We start from the raw sequence: 22,726 nt of genomic DNA on the forward strand, positions 1-22,726 counted from the left end.
CTAGGATTTCTGGCTGGTGATAAACTTTTCTGTTTTAGGGAACTAGAATATATCTCATTGGCAAGGAGATTTAAAATAATCCAAGGGAAAACAAACAAGGAAAATTAAAACATAGAAAACACACAATTGAGTAGTCCCACTGTCTGAATCTGAAGGTGATTTATCCTATTGATAATTAGATGGTTAATGATTACACATATGGCTGATGAACAAGCTACTAGTGTTAGGGAATGGGTGCTGATTATTGGGATTGTCTCAGGCATAAGACAAGCAGGCTTGATTATAGATGTTAGGGGCTTGAGGATTAGGATCAGGTGGAGAAATTCGCTGGGCAGGACTCCACAGCTGGAGGGGAATGGATGATGTTAGTTCTAGAGGCAGGTTTCAAGGTAGCCCAGATTTCTAGTTGTGCAACTGGGTGGATGAGGATACCATTTATTTAAATGAGTAACAAAAGAACTCAAATTTGGGAGTTAAATAGTTTAATTATTTTTAGAGCACCTTGAACTTGAGATGCCTGTGGAATATCCACAGGAAGATGTCCAGTAGAAAGTGAATAGATGGGTTTGGTGGTCAGAAGATAGACATTTGGCAATACTTATCATCTCAGTAATAACTGAAGGCATGAGAATGGATGAGATTATTCAGAGGACAGGTATAAGTGAGATGAAAAGGAGGATGAGATTGAAACACTAAAGAATACCCAGTATCTAAGGGATGGGTAACAGAGGATTTCCCCAAACCAGAATAAAGAGGAAGGAAATAGGAAGAAAAGAAGTGAGTACATATTCAAAACAAAAAGAAACTATGATAAATGAAGTTATCAAAGAATCAGATACTGCAGAGAAGTCAAAGTAAAAATTGAAAAAGGACTGTTGGGTTAATATCAAAGAATCTTGCTAATCTGATCAAGAGCAGTTTCATTGGCTGAGATCAGGAAAGAATTCCCATCAGAGAGTGTTAAAGAGCAAATGAGAGGTAGAAAATGAGGGGTAGCTTGTAAAGATAGATTTTATAAACATTAAGCTGAAAAGGGGAAGGAGTAGGAATATCTATAGAAGAGATTGTAGCGTTGAGGTGGGTTTTTGTGCATTATATCTCTTTAAAATTTCAGAATGGGAGAGATTTGAGGGTGTTGTAATGCTAATAGGAAAGTGCCAGTAGAGAGGTTGAAAATATCGTTGGGAAAAAGGATAGCCGATTGAGAAGGGTGTTTGGGGAAGTGAGAGAGGGTGAGATCTAGGGCTGCAGTGGAGGGATTAGCCTTTAATAGGACAAGTATTAGGACAATCTCCCACTTATTGCCAGGAAGTGGAGGACACGTAAAGGGATTACATTTTAGTTCATAGGCTGAGAGGCAAGTATTTGTAGTTTCTGTGTGATAGTTTTTCTATATTTTTAGTGAAAGAGACAGTAAATTTAACTAATGAGTATGAGACTAGAAGTGGTAGAGAAGAGAATTTGAGGAAAGGGTTTGAAATAACCACTGTGGACAATTGGAGAGTGAAATACCCAGGGAGAAACAGCATTTGTCAAGGAGTTTTGAGGGTCCAGTTTAGTTGTGATATCTTGATGTTTTTAGTGGCACCAAACTTCTAAAGGGAATCATGGTTTATGTGATTCATTTCAGCAGTACTCGGCAGCTTTGGTATAAGCATGAATGGAGTAGAGTGTTGGCTCTGTTTGGAAGTTGGGGTTTTGCCAGATGGATGTGATGAAAAGGAAATTAGGGACATGGAATTGAAGACATTGATAAGAGAGTACTGAAGTGTTGGACCTGAGATTTAGGCTAAATAGAGAAGAGAGTAAAGATAGAAATTGACATATAGGAAAAAAGCAGAGGAAACAAGGACTTAGAAGCCCTGATGAGGTCAAAGACCAGGTAACATAGGAATCTCTGAGTCAGAGAGCTGGAAAAATTGGATATTGTATTTGAAAAGCAATATTTTGTTTTTCAATGTGTTTTTTACAGGTAGAACAGTTCTACTAGATAACAAGGTCCTGGCTTGGGAGGGAATGGCGGAAGTAGGATGGAGGCTGAAGCCATTTGATTTGAGAAAGTTAAGAAGCTTTGAATTAGGGTGTTGGATAGATTATGTACATGGGTAGTGAAATCTCTCAAGATGATGGTAGCCTTGCAGTGAAGTAGAAATCTGTAATCTAGCTTTCAGATGCTTCAATGAACGATGGGATGTGACAAAGAGGTTGGAGGTTAACAGAAGTGAGGATATGAAGAAGGTAATCCAGTGAGGGTGGAGGGTCTTGATGTGGCAATTGGAACTGAAGAGGTTGCCAACCCTACCTCCCAAACCTGGATTCTTAGGATATGATACCTTGAGCAACCACCATTTGAGGGGGACAGAGGGAGAACAGTTTTTTTTTGGAAGGAAAAATTAGTTTTAAGTCAAGATAAATAGTTGGAAGAAGCCTCTTGTAATAAAACTAAAGATGCAGGAAAGATCATTAGCATGTATCAAGGGTTACAGAGGACACAGTAGAAAGGCCTCAGAGGGTGAGAGTATGTGCAGGAGGTGGGCTCATAGGTGAAGAAAAAATGCGCAATAAAGATGGTGGCTGAGGCTGACATGTTTAGGAGGGTATGTATCTCAAATTATCAGGCCCTTTGCCTACAAAAGAGAGCGGAGGGAGCCTCAGTGTCAATGTCTGTAATGGTGTTTTTCAGCTCATTCAAAGCCCTTGTCCTCCTACCATCCTCCTGCATCTCGGCCCACAAGGAGCACTTCCTTTTTTTTTGAGGGAGATTAGCCCTGAGCTAACATCTGCCGCCAATCCTATTTTTGCTGAAGAAGACTGGCCCTGAGCTAACATCTGTGCCCATCTTCCTCTACTTTATATGTGGTACACCTACCACAGTGTGGCTTGCCAAGCGGTGCCATGTCCCCACCTGAGATCCGAACCGGTGAACCCCGGGCCACCAAAGTGGAATGTGTGCACTTAAGCGCTATGCCACCAGGCCGGCCCCATGGGGAGCACTTCTTATTACTTGAGGATGTCATACCAGCAGAATGATCATGATCCCTAGAAGTCCATGATTAACTAGGGCCTGTACTCTCTAGGTAAGCATCTTTCCAGGGACTTCTTCTCACCAATGTTTGTCTGTCACCCATATACGACTAGGCAAAACCCAAGCTCTTGGTCAGAAACTAAAGAAGAAATGCAGGCCTCCCGAAGAGATCTCTCCTGAGATGGAAACGGCTCGTTCTTCCAGCAACAGGACCAACTTGGAAACTCGCAATACAGGTGAGATAAGCCTTAGTTCTCTTCTCTGATCTATGGGGACTCAAGAATTAATCTTCAGCATTCTGCTATCTTGTGGCTTTTACTACCTAAGAGATAGTCTGTTTGAAAAGCGTCAAGCAGAGGGTGAGATTTGTCCACTCCCTATATTTTCTAGACCCAGCATAGCTTCATTAGTGTACAATATAGGATCCTGAAACTACCCCAAGGGAGTCTGGGTTGAGTCCTAGTTAAACAAACTCCTTTTGCCATCTCAGCTCATACACCTTGCCTGCAGGCTGGAGCCCTCCTCCTGCAGAACTCTGCTGCCACCCTGTCTGGGCCTTGCTGCACTGATCATCTTTTTACAAGTTGGATTTCAAGATAGGTATTCCTGATGCTCTCTGATGACTTTCTCTCTGTCACCAAAGCATTTCCCTTGGTCATTGCATTGTGTTCCAAGCAACTGAGCTTCTCATGTACATGACAGATTGAGTCAAAGTACACTTCATCACTAAGGGGTGCCGTTTCTGCTAAAACAGACTTCAAAGAAATTTGTTTCTAGTCTCCAATTTTTGTAGCAAGAGTTTCTAGTGTACAATTGTTTAATTGTTCAAACTTCTTCTTTGCCACTTTCTCTCTACTTATTTATTCTCCCTAGGCAAGAGTGTTTCAAGATCTATGGTGGATTCAGATCTGTGTACTCTCAATTACTGTGGGATTTTAGGAAAATTAATTCTCTTCTTAGAACCTTAATTCTCTCAGCTGCACAACTACTCACCTCACAGAGTTGTCATGGGAACCTCCTTAATGTTACCCACAGAGTAGGTTCTCAGTCTGTGTTGGTTTTCTATGCTGACCTAATATCCCATTAACTTAGAATATCCCTACTCTGAGATTTCTCTCTTATGAATCCTCTTACCAAAGTAGAAAGAAAAATTACCCAGCAGTGTTATGCTGCTGATTTTTGTGAATTAATTAACTACTATTTTTAGGGAGCTAATTAGAGGCCTTCTTGGTACTTCACATTCTTTCCCATGACAATAATTAGGCATTATTGTCTCCAATTTTCAGAGAAGGCTGAGATTCCTACTAGTTAAGTAATTATTAAATTTTGAGTGTTACCAGAGCTGAGATTCAAACTAAGGGTGTTGAAATTCAGAGCATTAGATTTTTTTTTCCCCATTGGAGTAGAACTGTTTTTCTAGTTACAGTTTTTCTTGCCTACTAATTTCTACATTGGTCTAAGTATGTCGTCTTCTATAATAGATAGCCAGTGTGAGATAGTTTCTATGAAAATTGTGTGGTCTTTAACCAATTTTCGCACCACCGGGATTAGACACTAGACTATTGCTTGAGGTAGACTGCTGACTGCTTTGAAAGTTTTGATAATTAAAAATCAAGCTATATTTGTCTAGAATTTTTTAATATGCTTAAAGTTTTAAGGACCATTTGAACAGGACTGGATAAGATTTTATACAGCAGTTTCCTATGGGTTCTTGAGTACCCTGTATCTTTTCCTTATTGCTGAAGTTTTAAATGAAGCTCCCCTTAAATCAGTCCATCCCTGAGGTGGCCGACATTGTCACAGAGAAAATGCATATCTCCTAGGTGAAGAACTGAAATAGGGATCTTGGTAGGATCTGCTTAGCTCTGCACTCTCACTACAGCTTGTCTGTGAATTCAGACCTGTCTTTCTCAGATATGCTAAGGGGCCAATAACTCCGTAACTCCTCATCCTCTCTCTCTGTTTCTCCCCCAGTCTTTGGAAATGAGCACCTTGTGCAGCTGATTTCCCTCCAAAAGGCAAACGGTTCCTGGGATCTGAATGAAGGTCTGGCCGTGGTCCTCGGTATGAGTTTGGAAGACGTACTGGCAGCACTCCCTCTCAAGGTGAGATTCAGAGACAAAAAAGCAGTATGTATGTTTTTGAAGGATTGGGGTCATTAATGAGAACTGAGGTGAATTATGACTCACCCGAGGAAGGAGAATACAGCACACCATAGCCTAAATTAATTTCTAATAAATAGAGGCTGAAGATTTTTCTGGATATGTTAGAGCAGAAAGAACAAGGAGCGAATGGTATGCTGGTAGAGTGGATGGGTGACAAAATGAAAGCTAAAGTCCTCTTCTACTTTAACTACACTCTCTGCCAATCATCTTAGTTATAATAACTAATGTTTATTGAAAAATTAATCTGTGCCAGGCACTGTGCTGAGCACTTAACATTCAGGATCTTATTTATTCATCGCAACAATTAATTGAGGTAAATCCTATTCACGTTACTGTTTAAAGATGAAGAAACTGCAGCCCAGAGAAGTGTAATAATGTGTCTGAGTTTACCCAGCCAGTCAGTGGTGAGCTGAATCAATTCTAGATTATCTGTCTTCAGAACCCACATTTTTGCTCCTCTGCATATAAAAGGAAGTAGTCTAGAAATTAGCAAAATTTTATTTAAGTAAGGATAGGTGAAGTAATCATAAGAATGAGCTAGTTATTTCAAATGTGTTCAAGTATGCTGACGAGGACAAATTACGTTCCAGAATTTCAAGGTAACTTAGTAAATCTTCTAATTGAGAAATTGTTAAATATCAGACAAATGCTGAAAGCCTAAAGGACAAGTGTCATTCTGAATTTTCAAAATATGGAAGGTGATTAAATAAACTTCAGATATCCTATAACTGCACCATACAATACAGTATCCACTAGGCACTTGTGGTTATTGAGCTCTTGAAATGTGGCTAATGCATATGAGGAACTAAACTTTTGATTGAATTGAGGTGTGCTATAATTGTGATATACGTACTGATTTCAAAGACAATATGAAAAGAGAAGGTAAAATATTTCATCTACAATTATTTTTATATTGATTATATGTTAAAATGATATTTTGAATATATTAGGTTAAATGAAATATATTTGTAAAATAATGGTATCTCTTTAGTTTTACATTTTTACGTGTGGTTACTAAGACATTTAAAATTATATGTGTGTCTAGCTTTATACTTCTGTTGAAAAATACTGTTGTAGAACAAATAATTAAAAGGCTAACATAAACAATTGGAAGAAAATGTAAAGATCATGAACTTCTTAATTTCATTGGGAACAAGACATGTTACACTAACATTTCCTTTGGCATGGAAACTCTGCCAATAAATCAAGGGAATCAAGAGCCCTGGTGTATCTGAATTTCAGTAAGGAATTTGAATTTGTGTGTGTGTGTGAGGAATATTGACCCTGAGCTAACATCTGTTGCCAACCTTCCTCTTTTTGTTTGATGAAGGTTGTCACTGAGCTAACATCTGTGCCAGTCTTCCTCTACTTATGTGGGATGCTGCCAGTGTGGCTTGACAAGCTCCACAGTGTGGCTTGATGTGCTAGGTCCACACCCAGATCTGAACCTATGAATCATGGGCCACTGATGCGGAGCACACAAACTTCACTATGCCACTGGGCGGACCCCTTGAATGTTTTTTTTTTAATTATGGGTATATGAACTGAGTACAAACTAGTTGAAAACCCATAGCACTGAATAATAAATTTTTTCAAACCTGAAATAGTTTTTTAGACCCACCAGGCTCCAAATTCTCTGGAGGTGCATATTTTCAATGAAGATTTATATGAAGATGTAGACCAGTGCTTTCCTATTTGTCTGTGGCAAAACTGGAAGTTAGAGTATGAGACAAGAAAAGCAGAATCCCAAAAGACCTTGAACAATGACTTTCAATTTTCCATGGGGAAAAAAAAACACAACTTAGTAGTAATAAAAATACTGTTTTTTATTCTAAATTCTCAACTATAAAGTAGAGAACAGAAGCAAAATGATTTAAGAGCTGTTGCCCATGAAAATCAGAAATTTTAGATGACCATAAACAATATGAATCAGCATATTTGAAACATGATTAGTGGAAGGAACGGGATTATCAGAAAAGCTGCATGTATTATGTATTTTTGGGCTGTGGTCATAGCATTTTGTAAGTACCTATAGTTCCAGATGTGACCATTTAAGAAGATATATCTTAAAAATCACTGTCATGTTTGTTTCTAGACTAGGAGAACAACATGGGGAGTCTTCCTGCTTTGACATAAGCACTCCTCTTAAGAAAGAATTAAAAGAACTTAGAATTTTGATCTGAAACAAGACTTCTCGGAGAGGACATGATAGCTGTTTCTAAATTTTAAAAGTCATGATACGAAAGAGGAACTTCCCTTGATCTGTTGACTCAGGAAACTAAAGTTGGGAGCTGTGGGTGAGAAGTCATGGAAGAACACTTTCTGTTCTTTAGCTGAGACTTTCTATTGAGCAAAATGACTCCACTCAGAATATTTGGCCTCTAGTTCTCGCTCTGTCATTTGCTAGAGGCTAACTTTGGGCAAATCATTTCACTTTTGTGTGAATCTGTTTTCTCTCTTAAAAATGTGATTATTTATGATCCCACATTTTGTGTTTGTTTGTTTTGGTGAGGATTCAAATAAAAGAACTTGAAGGTACTTTATAAAATCTGTAAGCAACTATGCATATGCTTCTCTCATCACAGTTGGGTATTCCTCGTTGGGGGTGTTTTAGGAGTTTCCAGCACTGTACTGGTGGTTACACTGGGTTTAAAACTCAAGACCTTTCTACCGTAAGACTCAATGGATTGTTGTCCTGAGGTTCAGAGCCTGGCATTATGCCTTGCAAATCATAGATGAGGTAAAGAGAGATCAGATAATGCCATTTAGTGTCAATTTGGGGGATGGTAAGTGAGGGGGGAATAGAACTTTTTGCATCCCCTTGAGGGGCTTCCTGCTCCAACTTGTAGGCTTCAGGGAAGTCTCTATCTGTTGTACAGAATGTGGATTCCTCAAGTTGGGCCACAGTCCTGGCAGTGCTCTGGCTGCATACCTATAATAAGGATTTGCAGTATGAGTGGGAGCTTCTGGAAAGGAAAGCTGTGGCCTGGATTCGCTTCCATGCAGGTAGGAGCATAATCCTAAGACCTATTTCCTTCTCTCCTTAGGAAGCTAGCCATCTTCCCAGGTACTGAGCCTCCAGGCCTGACAGAGGAGGACCAAGAGAGAATCCCCATAGTCTCCTCCCTTGACCATCCTGGTTCATACCTTTTCGGGTCTCTCAGATAGTTCTTTCCTTGGCAGGATAAGGGTGGAATCTTATATTGGGCAGGGGGTTAGGGGCTATGGGGGGCAGTGAGTAAAGAGGCAAAGGGATGTGGATGGGGAGTGCAAATTGTGAGAAGGACATACATAAAGTGGCATTTATTTTACTCACTATTTCAGTACTGTACTGAGTATGTAAGACTGGACTTGGATGTTTATAATCTCAGTGCTGCTGTATATTTCTGGGACCAGAGAAGATTAAAAGAGAATCTGGACAGAAGGAAGAGAAAAGTCAGGGCCATTGAGGAAAGATAAAAGCAAGATTCAGGGGATATGATCAGGAAGCTTAGGGGAGACTGGGAGAAGAGCATTTGCTCTCATGGCTGTCTCTCCACCCTAATCCTTGTTTTCTCCTCATAACAGGCTCCATCATGCATGTGCTTGTGAAAGCTGCTGTTGCTTTCCTGAAATCATCCGTGGATCCCACCATGTTTGCCTTCTGAGGAAAACAAGTGCCTCTCCTATGCTATTGTCCTTTCCTTTACCATCTCTTATGCTGTGATGTATTTTTGTATTTTACACCTATTGTGTCAGTTTCTTGTCATAAAGATAAAGGGTGCCCACCCCACCTTGCCTGTCATTCCCGTTTCCCTTTGGACATGAGCTTTCTATCTCTACATATACCCTCAGCCAAGTGTCAGTGGTCCCAGAACCTATGCCCTTTCTTGGAGGAGTTCAAAGCATTCATAGGCAGTAACGTTCCTCCCAGGTTTTCCAGAGTGACAACATATAAAACAGGTGACACAGACTGCAGACTGAAGATTGGAGCATTGATGTCAGGGAATACCCAAATTAGACAATTATCTGCATAATATGTGGCTATTCACTTTTGATCTTATGTACTTATCAGGACCAGACTGGTGAACTATACAATTTTCTATTCTTAGATAGGATGAAGAGCTGGAGGGGAGGTTGAAAGCCAGCATCAGGGTCAATATGGCCTCAAGATCACAAAGAAAGAGACTCAAGGGGTCAGCTGTGAGAGTTGGCACTGTTGGCAACTTTTTTGGTGGATTCTGCTTAGGCTTTGCTATCCTATATTGCATACCTTTCCTCCCACTGCCTAAGGGACTTGGGTTGAGTTGTACCTGTTGGAGACAGATGTTTCTTCTTAATCATTAAACGTCTTAGTGAGAAGGTGATAATGGAATCTTTAGTCCTAGCCTGAACCCATGGGGCTTCTAAGTCAGGCTCTGATGTAGTATAAAAAAGGAAATAGTGAGTGTAAAGGCAGTTTTACCTGAGACATCAACCTAGATCACTCACCCCATAAAGAAGAAAGGTACTCCTCCCGATTGCTTCTGACCCATATGTCCCACATACTCTGTCCTGATGGAAATGACCCCATGCTATATGTTGTCCTCTAAAGTACTATTGTATCAGTATTAAAATGACTGTCTCTACACTGCACTTTGTTGTGTCTGATCTTTCATAGATTTAGGTCATTGAACCTGTCTTGGTTTTATTCTCTCTTGTTTTTCCTCCCAGCTTTTCTGATGCCTGTACAGTTCACACTGTGTCCTATCGCCATATCCTCTGTTGTAGGCTGATTTCCTGTAGTATATAAGGCAAGTAAAGGGCACTGAACAGAAAACTACGATTAGAGTCCTGATCATACACTTAAATAGTTATGCAATGATGGCAAATGATATAACCCCTCAGGAGCTAAGTATCCCCATCTGTAAAACTAAGGGATTAAACTAGAACTCTATGATCACTTTCATCTTGAATACCCAAGAATTCTGAACAGGACCTCAATATCTGTTCAGTAAGGTAGCTGGTGGCCTGGACCTGAGTTCCGTTAACCTGTTGAGTTGACTGGCATTAGGAATATTTGCCTTACTTGCATAGTGGAGATTGATCTCCCAGGACTTTCTTCCAAGTTTGCTTATGGCAGAATGTGACCTGTGGAATAGGGCTGTGGCATCACTTAGAAGCTTGTTAGAAATGCAGAGTTTTAGGCAACCTCAAGAACTACTGTATCGAAGTCTGCATTTTAAACAAGTCTCAGGTAGTTCCTATGCACATTAAACTTTTAGAAATGAGGGCTTAGACATTTTGTGAAATAGGCTTGTATCCAAGTCAGCCATTTAGACAGGCCCTGTCGATTTAATGATAGAACAGACAGCTTTCTCAAGACCATGAAACTTGTAGAACTACACTCTGCCCACAAAAAGATGGCCCTTTGCATTTATTATGCAAAACATTTGTTATATTTATTGTTCACTTCCCTTTTCTCACCCTTCAGCTTCCAAATTAAGCTAGTGCTTTGGGACTTTTAAAGCAAAGGACGAAACGACGACGACGACAAAAAACAGTCTTAGTTTTGTCTTCTTTGAAATGCAGAATCAACTACAGTTTTAAAACAGCATGGTTTTCTTTGTCCATTGAATTCTCATGCTATAAAACGTAGTACCAACTGGAAATTCCTCAAATCACAAGCATTAGTTTTCATAATCAACGAAGATGTTTTGGCACATTCATTGTAGCCCACTTTCAGGGCCCGTGCTTCATGTTTTCCTAAAAGCATGTTTTAGGAAAACATGAAGCACCATCTGTGCTTTCAGGAACTGATAATCTGGGCAAGGAGCCCAGGAGAGAAGCTACTCTCATCTCCCTTTGGTTGTTCTCACCCTGCGGTTGTTTCCTGGCTGCTGCAGACTTGGCCACAAGAAAGATGACAGATAGCATTGCCTCAAGATTCTCCCACTCGAACTGAGCCCAGTGCCTCCCATGCAGGGCACCCTGTTCTATGTAGACTTATTAATGAAACCCATTACCTATTTTCCCCAATTCCAACATAGTCATTTAGCATTTAGCATAGCCAGTCAACAGCATTTGCTGTTTCTCTCTCAACTCCCAGCCATTGCTTCCTTAAATACAGTCCATCTGCTTGAAGAATCTGATTGACCAGAAGAAAAGCAAGGAAAAACCCCAAGCAGTGACCTAACTCCACTTATTGTTTTGCCTTTCAGTTCTATGAGTTTTTGCCTCACATATTTTAAGGTCCTCTTGTTAGGTGCATACACATTTAGCAGTATCATATATTCTTAGAGAATTGACCCTTTTATCATTATGTAATATTCACTTTTTTCCCTGATGATTTTCCTTGTTCTGGAATCTGCTTTGTCTGAGATTAATATAGCCACTTCAGCTTTCTTTTGATTAGTTGTTAGCATGGTATATATTTCTCCATCGTTTTACTTTTAACCTCTTTGAGTCTTTATGTTTAAAAGTGGGTGCCTTGTAGACAACATATACTTGGGTCTTGTTTTTTTATCTACTCTGACAATCTCTCTTTTAATTGGTGTGTTTATATCATTCATAGTTAAAGTAATTATTAATATAATTAGATTAATATCCACCATTTGTTTTTTTAAATTTTTCCCTCTTCACTAGTTTTAATTAGGCATTTTGTGTGATTTCGTTTTATCTCCATTATTAATATATCAATTATATATTTCTAGTATTTTTTTTAGTCATTGCCCTAGAATTTGCAATCTATATTGAAAACAATCTTAAGTCCACCTTGAAATAACACTATACCACTTTATGTGCAGTGCAGGTACCTTATAATAATTTTCCTAATTCCTCCCTCCTATCCATTGGGGAATTGTTGTTGCTCATTTCTCTTATCCATATATTATAATTATCCAGTGCTTTATTATTATTACTTTAAAAGGTTATCTTTTAAATCAATTTAGAAATTTACTTCACTTTTATTTATTTCTTCTCCAATACTCTTTCTTCTTCATGTAGATCTGAGTTTCTGACCTATAACATTTTCCTTCTTCCTGAAGAATTCCTTTTAACATTTCTTGTGCAGAACAGGTCTGCTGGAAATGGATTTCTCTGGTTTTTGTTTGGAAAAGTCTTTATTTCTCCTTCACTTTTGAGGGATAATTTTACTTTCTGTAGAACTTTATATCCTACACTTCAGACATTTCAACACTTTAAATATTTCCCTCCACTCTTTTCTCACTTGTATAGTTTTCGGCAGGAATCTGCTGTAATTCTTATTCCTTTTCCTTTCTGGGTAAAGTGCTTTCCCCCACTCTGGCTTCTTCCAAAATTGTCTCTTTGTCTTTGGTTTTCTGCAGTTTGAACATGAAACACGTAAGTGGAGATATTTTCATATTTATCCTGCTTGGTGTTACCTGAGCTTCTTGGATCTGTGGTTTTCTTTGTCATTACTGATGGAAAATTTTTGGCCATTATTGCTTTAAATATTTCTCTGCTCCATTCTCTCTTCTCTTTCTTATATTCCAAATACACATCTGTTATACCTTTTGAAATTGTCCCAGAGGCCAGTTTTTGGATATTCTACTCTGTTTTTGTTGTTGTTCTCTTTGCATTTCAGTTTGGAAGTTTCTATTGGACTGTCTTCCAGCTCAAAGACGTTTTACTCAGTCATGCAAAGTCTAACAGAGAGCCCATCAAAGGCATCCTTCATTTCTGTTACAGTGTTTTCATTTTCTAGTATTTCATATTGATTCCTTTTAGAGTTACCATCTCTCTGTTTATCCATCTTTTCTTGTACATGGTGTACTTTTTCCATTAGAGCTATTAACATATGAGTCATAGTTATTTTGAATTCCCTGTCTGATAAATCCAACATTTTAGTGATAGCTAAGTCTGGTTCTGATGCTTTCAGACTATGTTTTCTCTTGTCTTTTAGCATGCCTTGGAATTTTTTGCTGAAAGCCAGATATGATGTATTGGGTAAAAGAATTGAGTTAAAGAGACTTGATTTGTGAGGTTTTATGTTAATCTGGCTAGGAATTTGGATGTGTTTAATGTTTTCGTTAGCTGTAGTTGCCAGTGGCTTCAAATTCCACTAGTGTCCTTATTTTTGTCTCCTCTATTGACTTTAGGCATCCTTAAGTATTTCTCAGAGAGAATCTGTGCCTTGTGACTATTTCAGATGTAATATACTCTTATAATGAAGCCCTGTTGGTTTGTTGGTAAGGTGTGGGGAGGGGAAGCATTCTATGGAGTGAATATAAAGATAAAAGGCTTAGCAATTGAACCCTTGGGCACTCCAGCATTTGGAGGTGAGAATAATGTGATGAAGATAGATGAGAAGATAGAAAGATAGAGCTAAGAAAGAGTATGTATCTGGAAGTCAAATATAATAAGTAGTTCAAGAAGAACATCGTGAACTACTGTGACACATGGTCCTGATATATCAAAAAACATGATGAATTAGAATTGACCCCTGGCTTGATCAACATGAAAATTGGTGGCCTGAGAGAGCTATTTTGGTGAAGTTAGAATGATATTCTGATTGGAGTGGGTTAAATAGAGAATTCAATAATATATTAAATCAATATTTATTGAGTGCCTACTGTGTTCCAGACACTCTTTTAGATGTTGGAGATACAGTGGTGAACAAAACAAATAAAACTCTTACCATCAAGGAATTTTCATCCTAGTGGAGGAAGACAAGCAGTTGCCTAAGTAAAACATACAGTATATTAGAGGATATTATGTGATTCAGAAAAAAATGAAAAACAGGAAAGTAGAGTAAGAAATTCTAGAATGATGTTGCCTCACTACCAAAAGAGTCTTGTAGCAATTAGAGGTCAGAAGATGAAGAATGATTTTCTAAAACTGAGCAAGGGCTAATGTTTATGGAGCATAACATTTTTAGTATTAATCATATACAAGCTGATCATAGTACTTTGGCTGTGAATTTGAGATATAGGGACAGGAAGGGTTTTTCTAAGAACACCTCTAAGAATTCCAGGGCCCTTTTTCATTCTTACCAATGGTGATGAGGAAGCCAGAGAAGGGATGGTCTTACCAAAGACTGCTGAGCTTCTGGGCTATCTCTGTACTGCTATCCATGGAGGCTGAGGAAAAGTGGTCTGTCATGGAGCTCTTGCAATCCTTCTTGACTTTACATGAGCAGAGAGGAGAAATGTAGAGAGTTGATATGAACAACTTTTTTTTTCTTTTGTGGAATCTTGCTATAAATGAGAGAGATATTTGAGAAGTGAAAAGAAGGATCCATTAAAGAAGAAAAAAGATAGAATTGCAAAGAAGAGAAGGGACAATTGTACTAATGTCCTTAAAAAGCTATGGTCAGGAAATTACAATGTAGCGTGAAAGTTTCAAGATAAGGGAAGTACATGTTGAGAGAAGGCTTTGTGGAGTAAACTTTATGTAAAATTTAACTTTAAGCCAGAAACTAAAGAATAATAGACAGGACTAAATAATTCCAGCTCTGGTTAAATCAACTTAAATTAACTTTAAATCAACTTTAGCAGTAGGTAAGTTGGAGAGGTTGGCCTTGGAGACATGAAAGCAGAATTCAGTCCCAGTAGCAAAGAAAACTACCATGGGTGAGTGCAGATAGGGGCACTTTGGGAGAAGTGGTAGTTAAGAATGTATGCAATTTCTCCTCTGATTTCTTCTGTTTTCCCAGTAAAATAGAGGCAAAGGTTGTCAGCTGGCAATGAAGAAGGAGGAAGACATTTCTTTGTTGTTGTTTTTTTTCCAGTTTTATTGAGATATAACTGAAATACCATTGTATAAGTTTGTACGACATAATGATTTGATATATGTAGATTTGATATTTTGGACAGAAAGGGTGAAATGGTTGTTGAGGAGAGTGAATGTGTGAGTATACCAGGAAAAGTGTGTTTTTAGGCAGCTCCAAGGACTTGCTTGAGTTAGTGGTTACAAATTTCAAGTAAAACCAGTGATCATAGTTGCGTGTTTTTCTCCAGCTATGTTCAGCTGCTTGAATGCAGGAGGAGAGTAAGAGGAAAGTTGATATAACCAGGGTTGGATTTATTTCCTTCTGGCTAATATCCTTCAGTCTCCAGCTTAAAGTTTACTTACCCTGTGCAGTCTTTCCTGAACTTTATAGCCCTCTTACTTAAAATTTTTCATACTGAATTTTAGTTTCCTATAAACTAGTCCATATTTCCAACTTATTTTATTGTGTATGAGAGTAGACCCAAATAACTTTAGCCTCTAACTCTGTGAATTGTGTATTAGTCAGGATAAACTGGGTTGTGATATGTTAGGAAAGAGAGAAAGGGAAAAAGGGGGAGAGAGAGAGAGCAGGAGAGAGGAACAGAGGGAATGAAACAGGGAAAAAGGAAGGAGAGAAGAAAGTCAATGGTTTAACATACCAAAAATCATTTCTCACTCACACAGTGTTTCCTTTATGTCTAGGTAACTGTCGATAGTGGCTTAGTATTGTAAGAAGCTTCAAATTTATGACATCTCCATAATAGCACATGCATCAAGATGATCAAAGCAGAGGAAATGAAAATATGGTGAATTTCACAGTGTCCTTAAATGTTCTTGCCTAGAAGTGAATTTCATTTCTGCTTATATCATTGACCAAAACATGGCCACATCTAATTTCAAGGGACAGGGAAATATGGTCCTCTCCTGTGCTCACAAGGAGAGGCGAATCAGACAAATTGGTGAAGAGCGTTAATATCTAACAACACCTATTTTGCTGTTGGACTCTTCAGGAAAACACACAAGTGTTACTTTAGGATATTAGAAAGCTGATTTGTTGGGGGCTGGCCCTGTGGCTGAGTAAAGTTCCATGTGCTCTGCTTGGCAGCCTTGGGTTTGCAGGTTTGGATCCTGGGTATGGACCTACTCCACTCATCAGCCATGCTGTGGAGGCATCTCACATACAAAGTAGAGGAAGATTGGTACGGATGTTAGCTCAGGGCTAATCTTCCTCAAGTGAAAAAAAGAGGATTGGCAATGGATGTTAGCTCAGGGTGAATCTTTCTCACAAAACAAAAGAAGGCTTTTGTTTGAACACTTTTATGTACAATAAATTGTACTAAGACCTAAAAATACAATGATTAACAGGAAAGATGTGATCCTAGATTTCAGGGAAATTATTTTCCGGATTTATGAACAGGATGATAATATAATGCTAAAAAGGATATTTAGCCTACCCAATCCAATTGGGAAGAAAAGGCTTCAAAGATAAAATAATACATGTATTAGGACTTAAATTATCCTGGCAAAGAAATGGGAGGCAAGCATTCCAAGCAAAAGAGAAAAGATGAGCAATGACATGAAGATTTGAGATACCATGAAGAATTCTGGGAATAACTACGAGTTTGAAATGTCACAAATTTATGGTAAAATGGCTGAGTGATAAAAGAGGTCAGAAAACTTAAGGACAATTCTCTGTCTATTCTCTTTCCAATTTTAGCTATTGCATAAAATAATTTGAAATCATTTTCAAACTCATAGATTCATTATAATTATAATTATTAATAAGTAGATATTGCATATTATTATACCTCCTATTTGTAACATCTCATATTGGCATAATAATATTATATCTTATTGTTGTATATTTAATAAATAATAAATAATTGATATAATAATAAATACAGTGATTATTAATCATATAGCTTTCCAGAAGTAAATTTTTTAAATGCTGAATTTGCTACTCAGTCCAGTGGAGTAAAATAGATCAGAACAGACTCTGCTTTGGGTTCTATCATATTTTTGGTACTTACTCTGGCAGATTCTCAAACTCTACTGCCCTCTTCTCCTTGCTGGGTCTCTTGGAGCAGTCTTTGTAGACACAGCCCTGCTTCCGCTTTGAGGACCAGTACTGTACTTTGGAAGGAAGCATTTAAGCTTTAAGCACCTGGGCCTCAAAGCAGCTTTTTCTAGGCCTCAGTTTCATTTTCCTTGCTGTTATATTGCACTCTTCTTGTGTCTTCAGTTCTGATAATAAAACCTTGCCCTTATTGTCTGAGCTCATATCTTGATTTGGGTCACTTGGTCATGACCTTGGTCTCTCTGCATTGGAGTTCTGGTTATTTTTTTCAATTCTCCTTCATGAAGTCCTGCAACCTGTCCCTGGATCCAAGTCCAAAGGATGTATGAATATATCTTATATGATTTATATGTATATATATATATATATATATGTATATATATGTTATATGATATATATGACAAATGATATATGATATATTTGGTATATGCATATACATAACAGAGATATCTCTCTCTATAAATATGTTTTTCCCTTTGTAGGGATGTTCTACTACATCTTCTAGTATATCTGTTGCTTACTGAAAGTTTTACTCTTCCTGGACCTTGACCTACTTGTCTGCCTGTGCCATGGAAATTGGATACTGTAGCTTACTTCATGAACTGGGCTATATCTCAGACTCTGCTAGATTAGTGATCTCTCTCCTAGTACTTAGTCTGCTCCATCTGATTCAGGGGCTGTTCTAGATTCCAGCCTGCTGTGGTTATCTGAACTATATCCCATCAGTTTACAGGCTTTGATAGTGAGAATGGGGACCAAATGGAAGCATGAGGAATCACTTAGGAATTGGTGATGATTGAGGATGCCAAGTCACTCAAGAGAGTTTCCAGGGATTCAAGTCCCTGATATTTCTGTCATTCCAATCTCTCCCCAATAAAAATGAAGAAAATATGTTTTATTCTTATATTTATTACTTTAACTCCTCCATTAGGTGGGTCACACTTCTTCCATAGAAAACATTAAATTGTCAGGAAGCCAGGCAAAGCAATTGAGCACTTTCCCATAAGAGGAAAAAAAAAAAAAAAGTAAAGAAAGAAAGGAAAGAAAATATCAGCTTAGGAAATTTGTCACCCACTAAGTAGACATCATTTACTCTCTTCTATTTTTGGCTCGCAATCCAATTCTTCCCCGTAGAGTCTTTGAAGATAAAGGAAGAAACACACATGGCTATTGACCTCAGACCCCATGCCTGCCAACAAACAATAAAGCACCTGTTATTGGACCAAGAATTCCTAGACTTAGCTCTGCTATTTATAATCAGAAAATTTTTCTGAATGATTAGTTAAGAAACCAGTTGTTGCTGGAATATGTCACTGACTGACTTGTGTTCCTGGAGTACAGAAAAAAAAAGTTCAACAAGACAAGCTGTTTTCTCTGATTAAAACAAGGATGATCCAAATATAAGGCAAATTTCCCTACAAGTCTACTATAGCAACGTAGAAAGACAGCTCTCTTGAGAAATATCTACTGAACTTTCTGGAACTTATTCCCTATGAATTCTCTATGAAACAGGGCATGAGCTGAACAAGCTTCTCTTGCACAGGTGCACGCTCTTTCTTGTGAGCTTGCTCTTGCTCTCACTCTCCTTATAGTTTGTCATAATCTTGTCAGGGAATACAAGACAAAAAGAGTAATGACTGTAAGAGTATACATGAGAGTCCTCCAAATCTCTAAATGAATCTATTAATAATTCTCCTCTCATACAGGGACAGCTGCTTGCTATATGGAGTCGTTTTGGGAAGCTGTGATGATGTAGTGGAAAGAAAGCTAAGCTTGGGAATGCCTGGGCTCTTCTACTGTATAACTTTAGGAAAGTTGCAATTTCTCTGAGTTCCAATGTCCTTATTTGTAAAATGGGGTTAACAAGAGCCACCTTACCTGGTTCTCAATAGTATTAATTAAAACACCATAAAAGTGCATTGGAAAACTGAAGCAACCACAAATTTAAAGTTATATTAGTTATGAATGAGCATTTGAAATAAGAATTAGTTGTAAACTTGTTTTTCTTTATAACTCTAAGGAAGCAGTAATATCATGTTGGATGAGATGTATCTCTACCATTAACCAACTCTATTACCTTGCTTAAGTTGCTTAAACTCTTTGAGACTAAATTTTCTATTAGAAATGGGGAAAATTATACTACCTGCCTAATAGACTGCTAGTGAGAATTGAAAGAGCTACTACATGTGGAGCACTGAGCACGATCCAGTGTATAGCAAATGTTAGCTATTATTAAAACTACGCTCTATTCGCTAAGAATCCTAATAGGCCACTCTCATCTGGAAATCCTGACTGAGTAGCATCTGGACTCCCTCTATGACGTGTGTTTCTCTTCTTTTAAAAATGTTTTCACAACTGTCTTGGCATTAGAATAGTTACTTTTGTAACCACTATAGTCATATTCATAGTTCATAATTTCTTTGGCATAGGGGTTAGTCGAATTGCCATCATTAAATATTAAAACTCCACTTTTATTGTGTTACGTCAGTATCATTGAAAAGTTTTACAGCATAAATAAGATCAAATAATTTTAGAAATAGTAAGAATTTTAACTCAAATTTTTCATTCCATCTGAGAAGATACTTAAAGGCATATCTGAAAGATGATTCTCTTTACACGTTCATGGATATTTCCAGTGACAAGAAGCTAACCATTTCACAAGGTTGCTTATTTCATTGGTGTACATTTTTTTTTATAATTAAATACTTCCTTTCTACAGTGAAAATAAATCTATCTTTCTACCACATCTGCCAATGATCCCTGAGTCATTACATAGAACAGCCACATAGAAAGTCTATCTACCAGCCCTGCAAGCATTTGAAGACCACATTATGTCTCTGTTTCTCTTTGAGTGCAAAGCCCACATCTCTGGAATTCATCGTAGGATAGTGCTTAAAGGCATTGGCTTTGAAATTAAAGGGTCAATTCAGTCACTTTCTAGATGAGTAATCTTTAAGTAATTTAATCTGTACTTCCTTTTGTCAAACAATAGCACCTACTTTATAAAGTTTCTTTTGGAGATTAAATGTAACAATTTAAAAATTTAGCATAGCACTTTGCACATGATAAGTGCTTACAATGAATTGTTAATTGAATATTATCTATTTAGTCAATCATTTTTCTTTTGAACTGGTTTACAGACCCTTTAGTTATATTGGTCACCCTCCTATGAATGTGTCCAGTGTATGACTGTTTTTCTCCTTGGTGTTGACTTGAAGGATACATAATGATGGTTGATGCATAATAAATAGTTACTAACAGTTTGGGTTTCTATCTTGAATACTGATGTTTATGAGAGATAACCATATGATCATATGAATGTATAGATAATTTCAAAGCACTAAGACAAATGATATCAAAAGCAAAGGCTTGAAGTTGTAAAGAGCAACCAAAAAAAGGGCTAGCATTGCAAGTGGTCTAAGGTTAGAATTGAAGCTCATTCTACCATGCCAACAATCTCAGAGGAACCCAGATGTTTCCCACTTTACAGCATCCCTTTGTGATGATCTCATTACTATTGTGTCATAGCTGGATGATGAATAAGGTTGACAGACTAACTGCTCCCTCAGAGCCATCACTGAGTCCAAAGTAGGGCTTAGGGAATCTGAGAAATCTTCCAAGGAAGCAATCTAGGGAAAGTGAGTATGCACAGTTCTTGATTTTACAAACCCTATGAGATTCAATTCCTTTTAAGTAGGAGAATTGAAACTCCTTTGGCTGGAGTACTCTGTGCTCTGCTCAGAAACAGTAAATGTGAGGTCTTGTTATAACACTTTGGAAATCTTAACTCTGTTCTCAGAGGAACTGTGTGAGTGTTCAAACTGCTGCCCATGACTCATTGTTAGCCTCTGCCCCTCACATACTAACAGGTCCACAGCTAGGGACCTTCCTGGTCCTTGGGGACTTCTTTTTCCTGACATAGACTTAGCAATCAAGCAGGATTATACAGTCATAGATTTTCATAGTGTTTGATCATAGGCAAGGACCCAAGACCTCTGAGAGCCTTTGCTGACCAAGGAAAGATGATCCAGAGCTCACAGAAATTTGCATTGCTCAGAGACACTATTCAGGTATGGCTAAAATTAGTAACAAGAAGCAAGTTGTCAGCAGCTTTTCTCCCCCCAGAATGTCACTGTTTCGCTCTTTGCTATCTTCAATTTTGCCAAGTCCTAGGGTGGTATATGAGTCACTCATTTTGGCTTGGTCATTTTCTTTTGATATGTTTTTCAGTGGCATTTACCACAGTCTGTGATTAGAATCCCCTTGTTGAACGTGGCTCTATAACTCGAAAACTCCTATACTGGAGTTGATACCAAAGTCTAGCGTCAAAGAGATTGGAAAAGCCTGTTGTCTGATCTCTGAGGAATTAGATACTAGCTAAGTGTACTCTAAAGTCAAGACTGAACATGACCAGGAAGAAGTAAGACAAGAAGAATTTCCCAGTATAAAATAATGATGTGAACCCATCTAGAAGGATGTCGTTGCCTAGCAGTGGAACATGTTATCTTAAAAAGCAGAGGCAGGCGGTAATTTTCCCAGTGAATAAGGGCACAGACAAAGGAATGAAACAAGTCTGAGACTTAGCTCTGTCACATACTAGCTTTGTAACCTCGGGCAACTTGCTTAATTTTTCTAAGCTTCAGTTTCTTGATCTTTAGGTTGGAGTAGTAATAATAGTTTCTTCTTCTAGGTTTATTTAAAAAATGAATCAGATTTTGAAAGTGTTGAGCCTAGTCCTTGGAACACGGTAAATATTCATTAAATGGTATGTCTATATATGCATGTATCTATGTATTATTATGATGATGATGTGAGTAATGAGAGGAAGAGGTCCCTGTATCTTCCAGGTACCATATTCTGCTCTTGACTTGTTTAAACTTCCTCATTAGAGCTGTTTTTGACCTTCTCCTATGTGGGTCACTATATTTCTTTCTTCATCATGGTAACATGAATTTGATGCTTCCCTTTCTGTTACTATTTCTTTTGCTTAATATTTCAGAGTTGCCTTAAGTCTACTTAGAAAAGGCTAAAAGGATCAGAAGAACCAGAGAAGTATCTCCTGATAGAGTTGGGGATATTAGACCTCTCAAGTCTGGAAGGATGCAGTCTGAAGAGGGTGTGATCTAGGTCTGTCAATAATGTTACTTAATAAAATATTTATTTGCAAATAATTATAGAATGCCAACATTAAAGGAAGGCACTTAAAGAAGAAGTTTAAGATACATAAAAGAAAAGAAGCTTTTTTTCATTTGGATTTATGTTTTTTGCCAGATACTGTCACAGACATTTCATAAACTTTACTATGAAACCAGGGTTTTTTTGTTGTTGGTGTTGTTTTTGTTATAATAATTATGATTTTCATTTTGTAAATGATGAAACTATGTCTATGTAAGATATTGTACAAGCTGTTTTAACAAAACCAGGAATCGAATTAAGTGTTCTGATTTCTAACACAATGTTTTTTCCGAATATTTCTCAGAGTAATGAATAGTGGGAGTTTGTTACTCAAAGGTATCGGGAGTGTTCAAAATATAACAATGCCTAAAGAGCGTAAATCCATGAATTAAACAACTGTAAAAAAGTTCCTAATTTAACATGAAAGTGTTTTCATTATATCTCTAAACTTCTGACCTAGTCATAGAGAACATTGAGAACCATCAGCCTCTGCAAAACATTCCTTCCAGGACTAGATAGACTGTGGCTCTGAAATAGCCATTTCTTCTCACCTGATATTTTTGTATAGATCTTGCTGTTCATAAGAAGGATGGT

At 37.8% G+C, this 22,726-nt stretch overlaps 1 protein-coding gene across 4 annotated transcripts in view; it reads left to right on the forward strand.

Moving 5' to 3' along the window:
- The window catches only part of VWA5A (von Willebrand factor A domain containing 5A), a 38,992-nt gene extending 16,789 nt beyond the window's left edge, over positions 1-22,203 (forward strand). For 3 of the 4 annotated variants that reach the window (XM_046685657.1, XM_046685658.1, XM_046685660.1), the window contains 4 exons: positions 3,139-3,261; positions 5,000-5,130; positions 8,070-8,196; positions 8,758-9,799. In XM_046685657.1, the coding sequence (XP_046541613.1) occupies positions 3,139-3,261; positions 5,000-5,130; positions 8,070-8,196; positions 8,758-8,837 (461 nt within the window). In that variant the 3' untranslated portion in view covers positions 8,838-9,799. Of the gene's footprint in view, positions 1-3,138; positions 3,262-4,999; positions 5,131-8,069; positions 8,197-8,757; positions 9,800-21,956 lie in introns of those variants that run through there. The other variant, XM_046685659.1, reaches the window with a different exon arrangement.
- Positions 22,204-22,726: the final 523 nt, after the last annotated feature.

Source organism: Equus quagga, chromosome 14 (assembly GCF_021613505.1).
Source record: "Equus quagga isolate Etosha38 chromosome 14, UCLA_HA_Equagga_1.0, whole genome shotgun sequence".
NCBI lineage: Eukaryota > Metazoa > Chordata > Mammalia > Perissodactyla > Equidae > Equus > Equus quagga.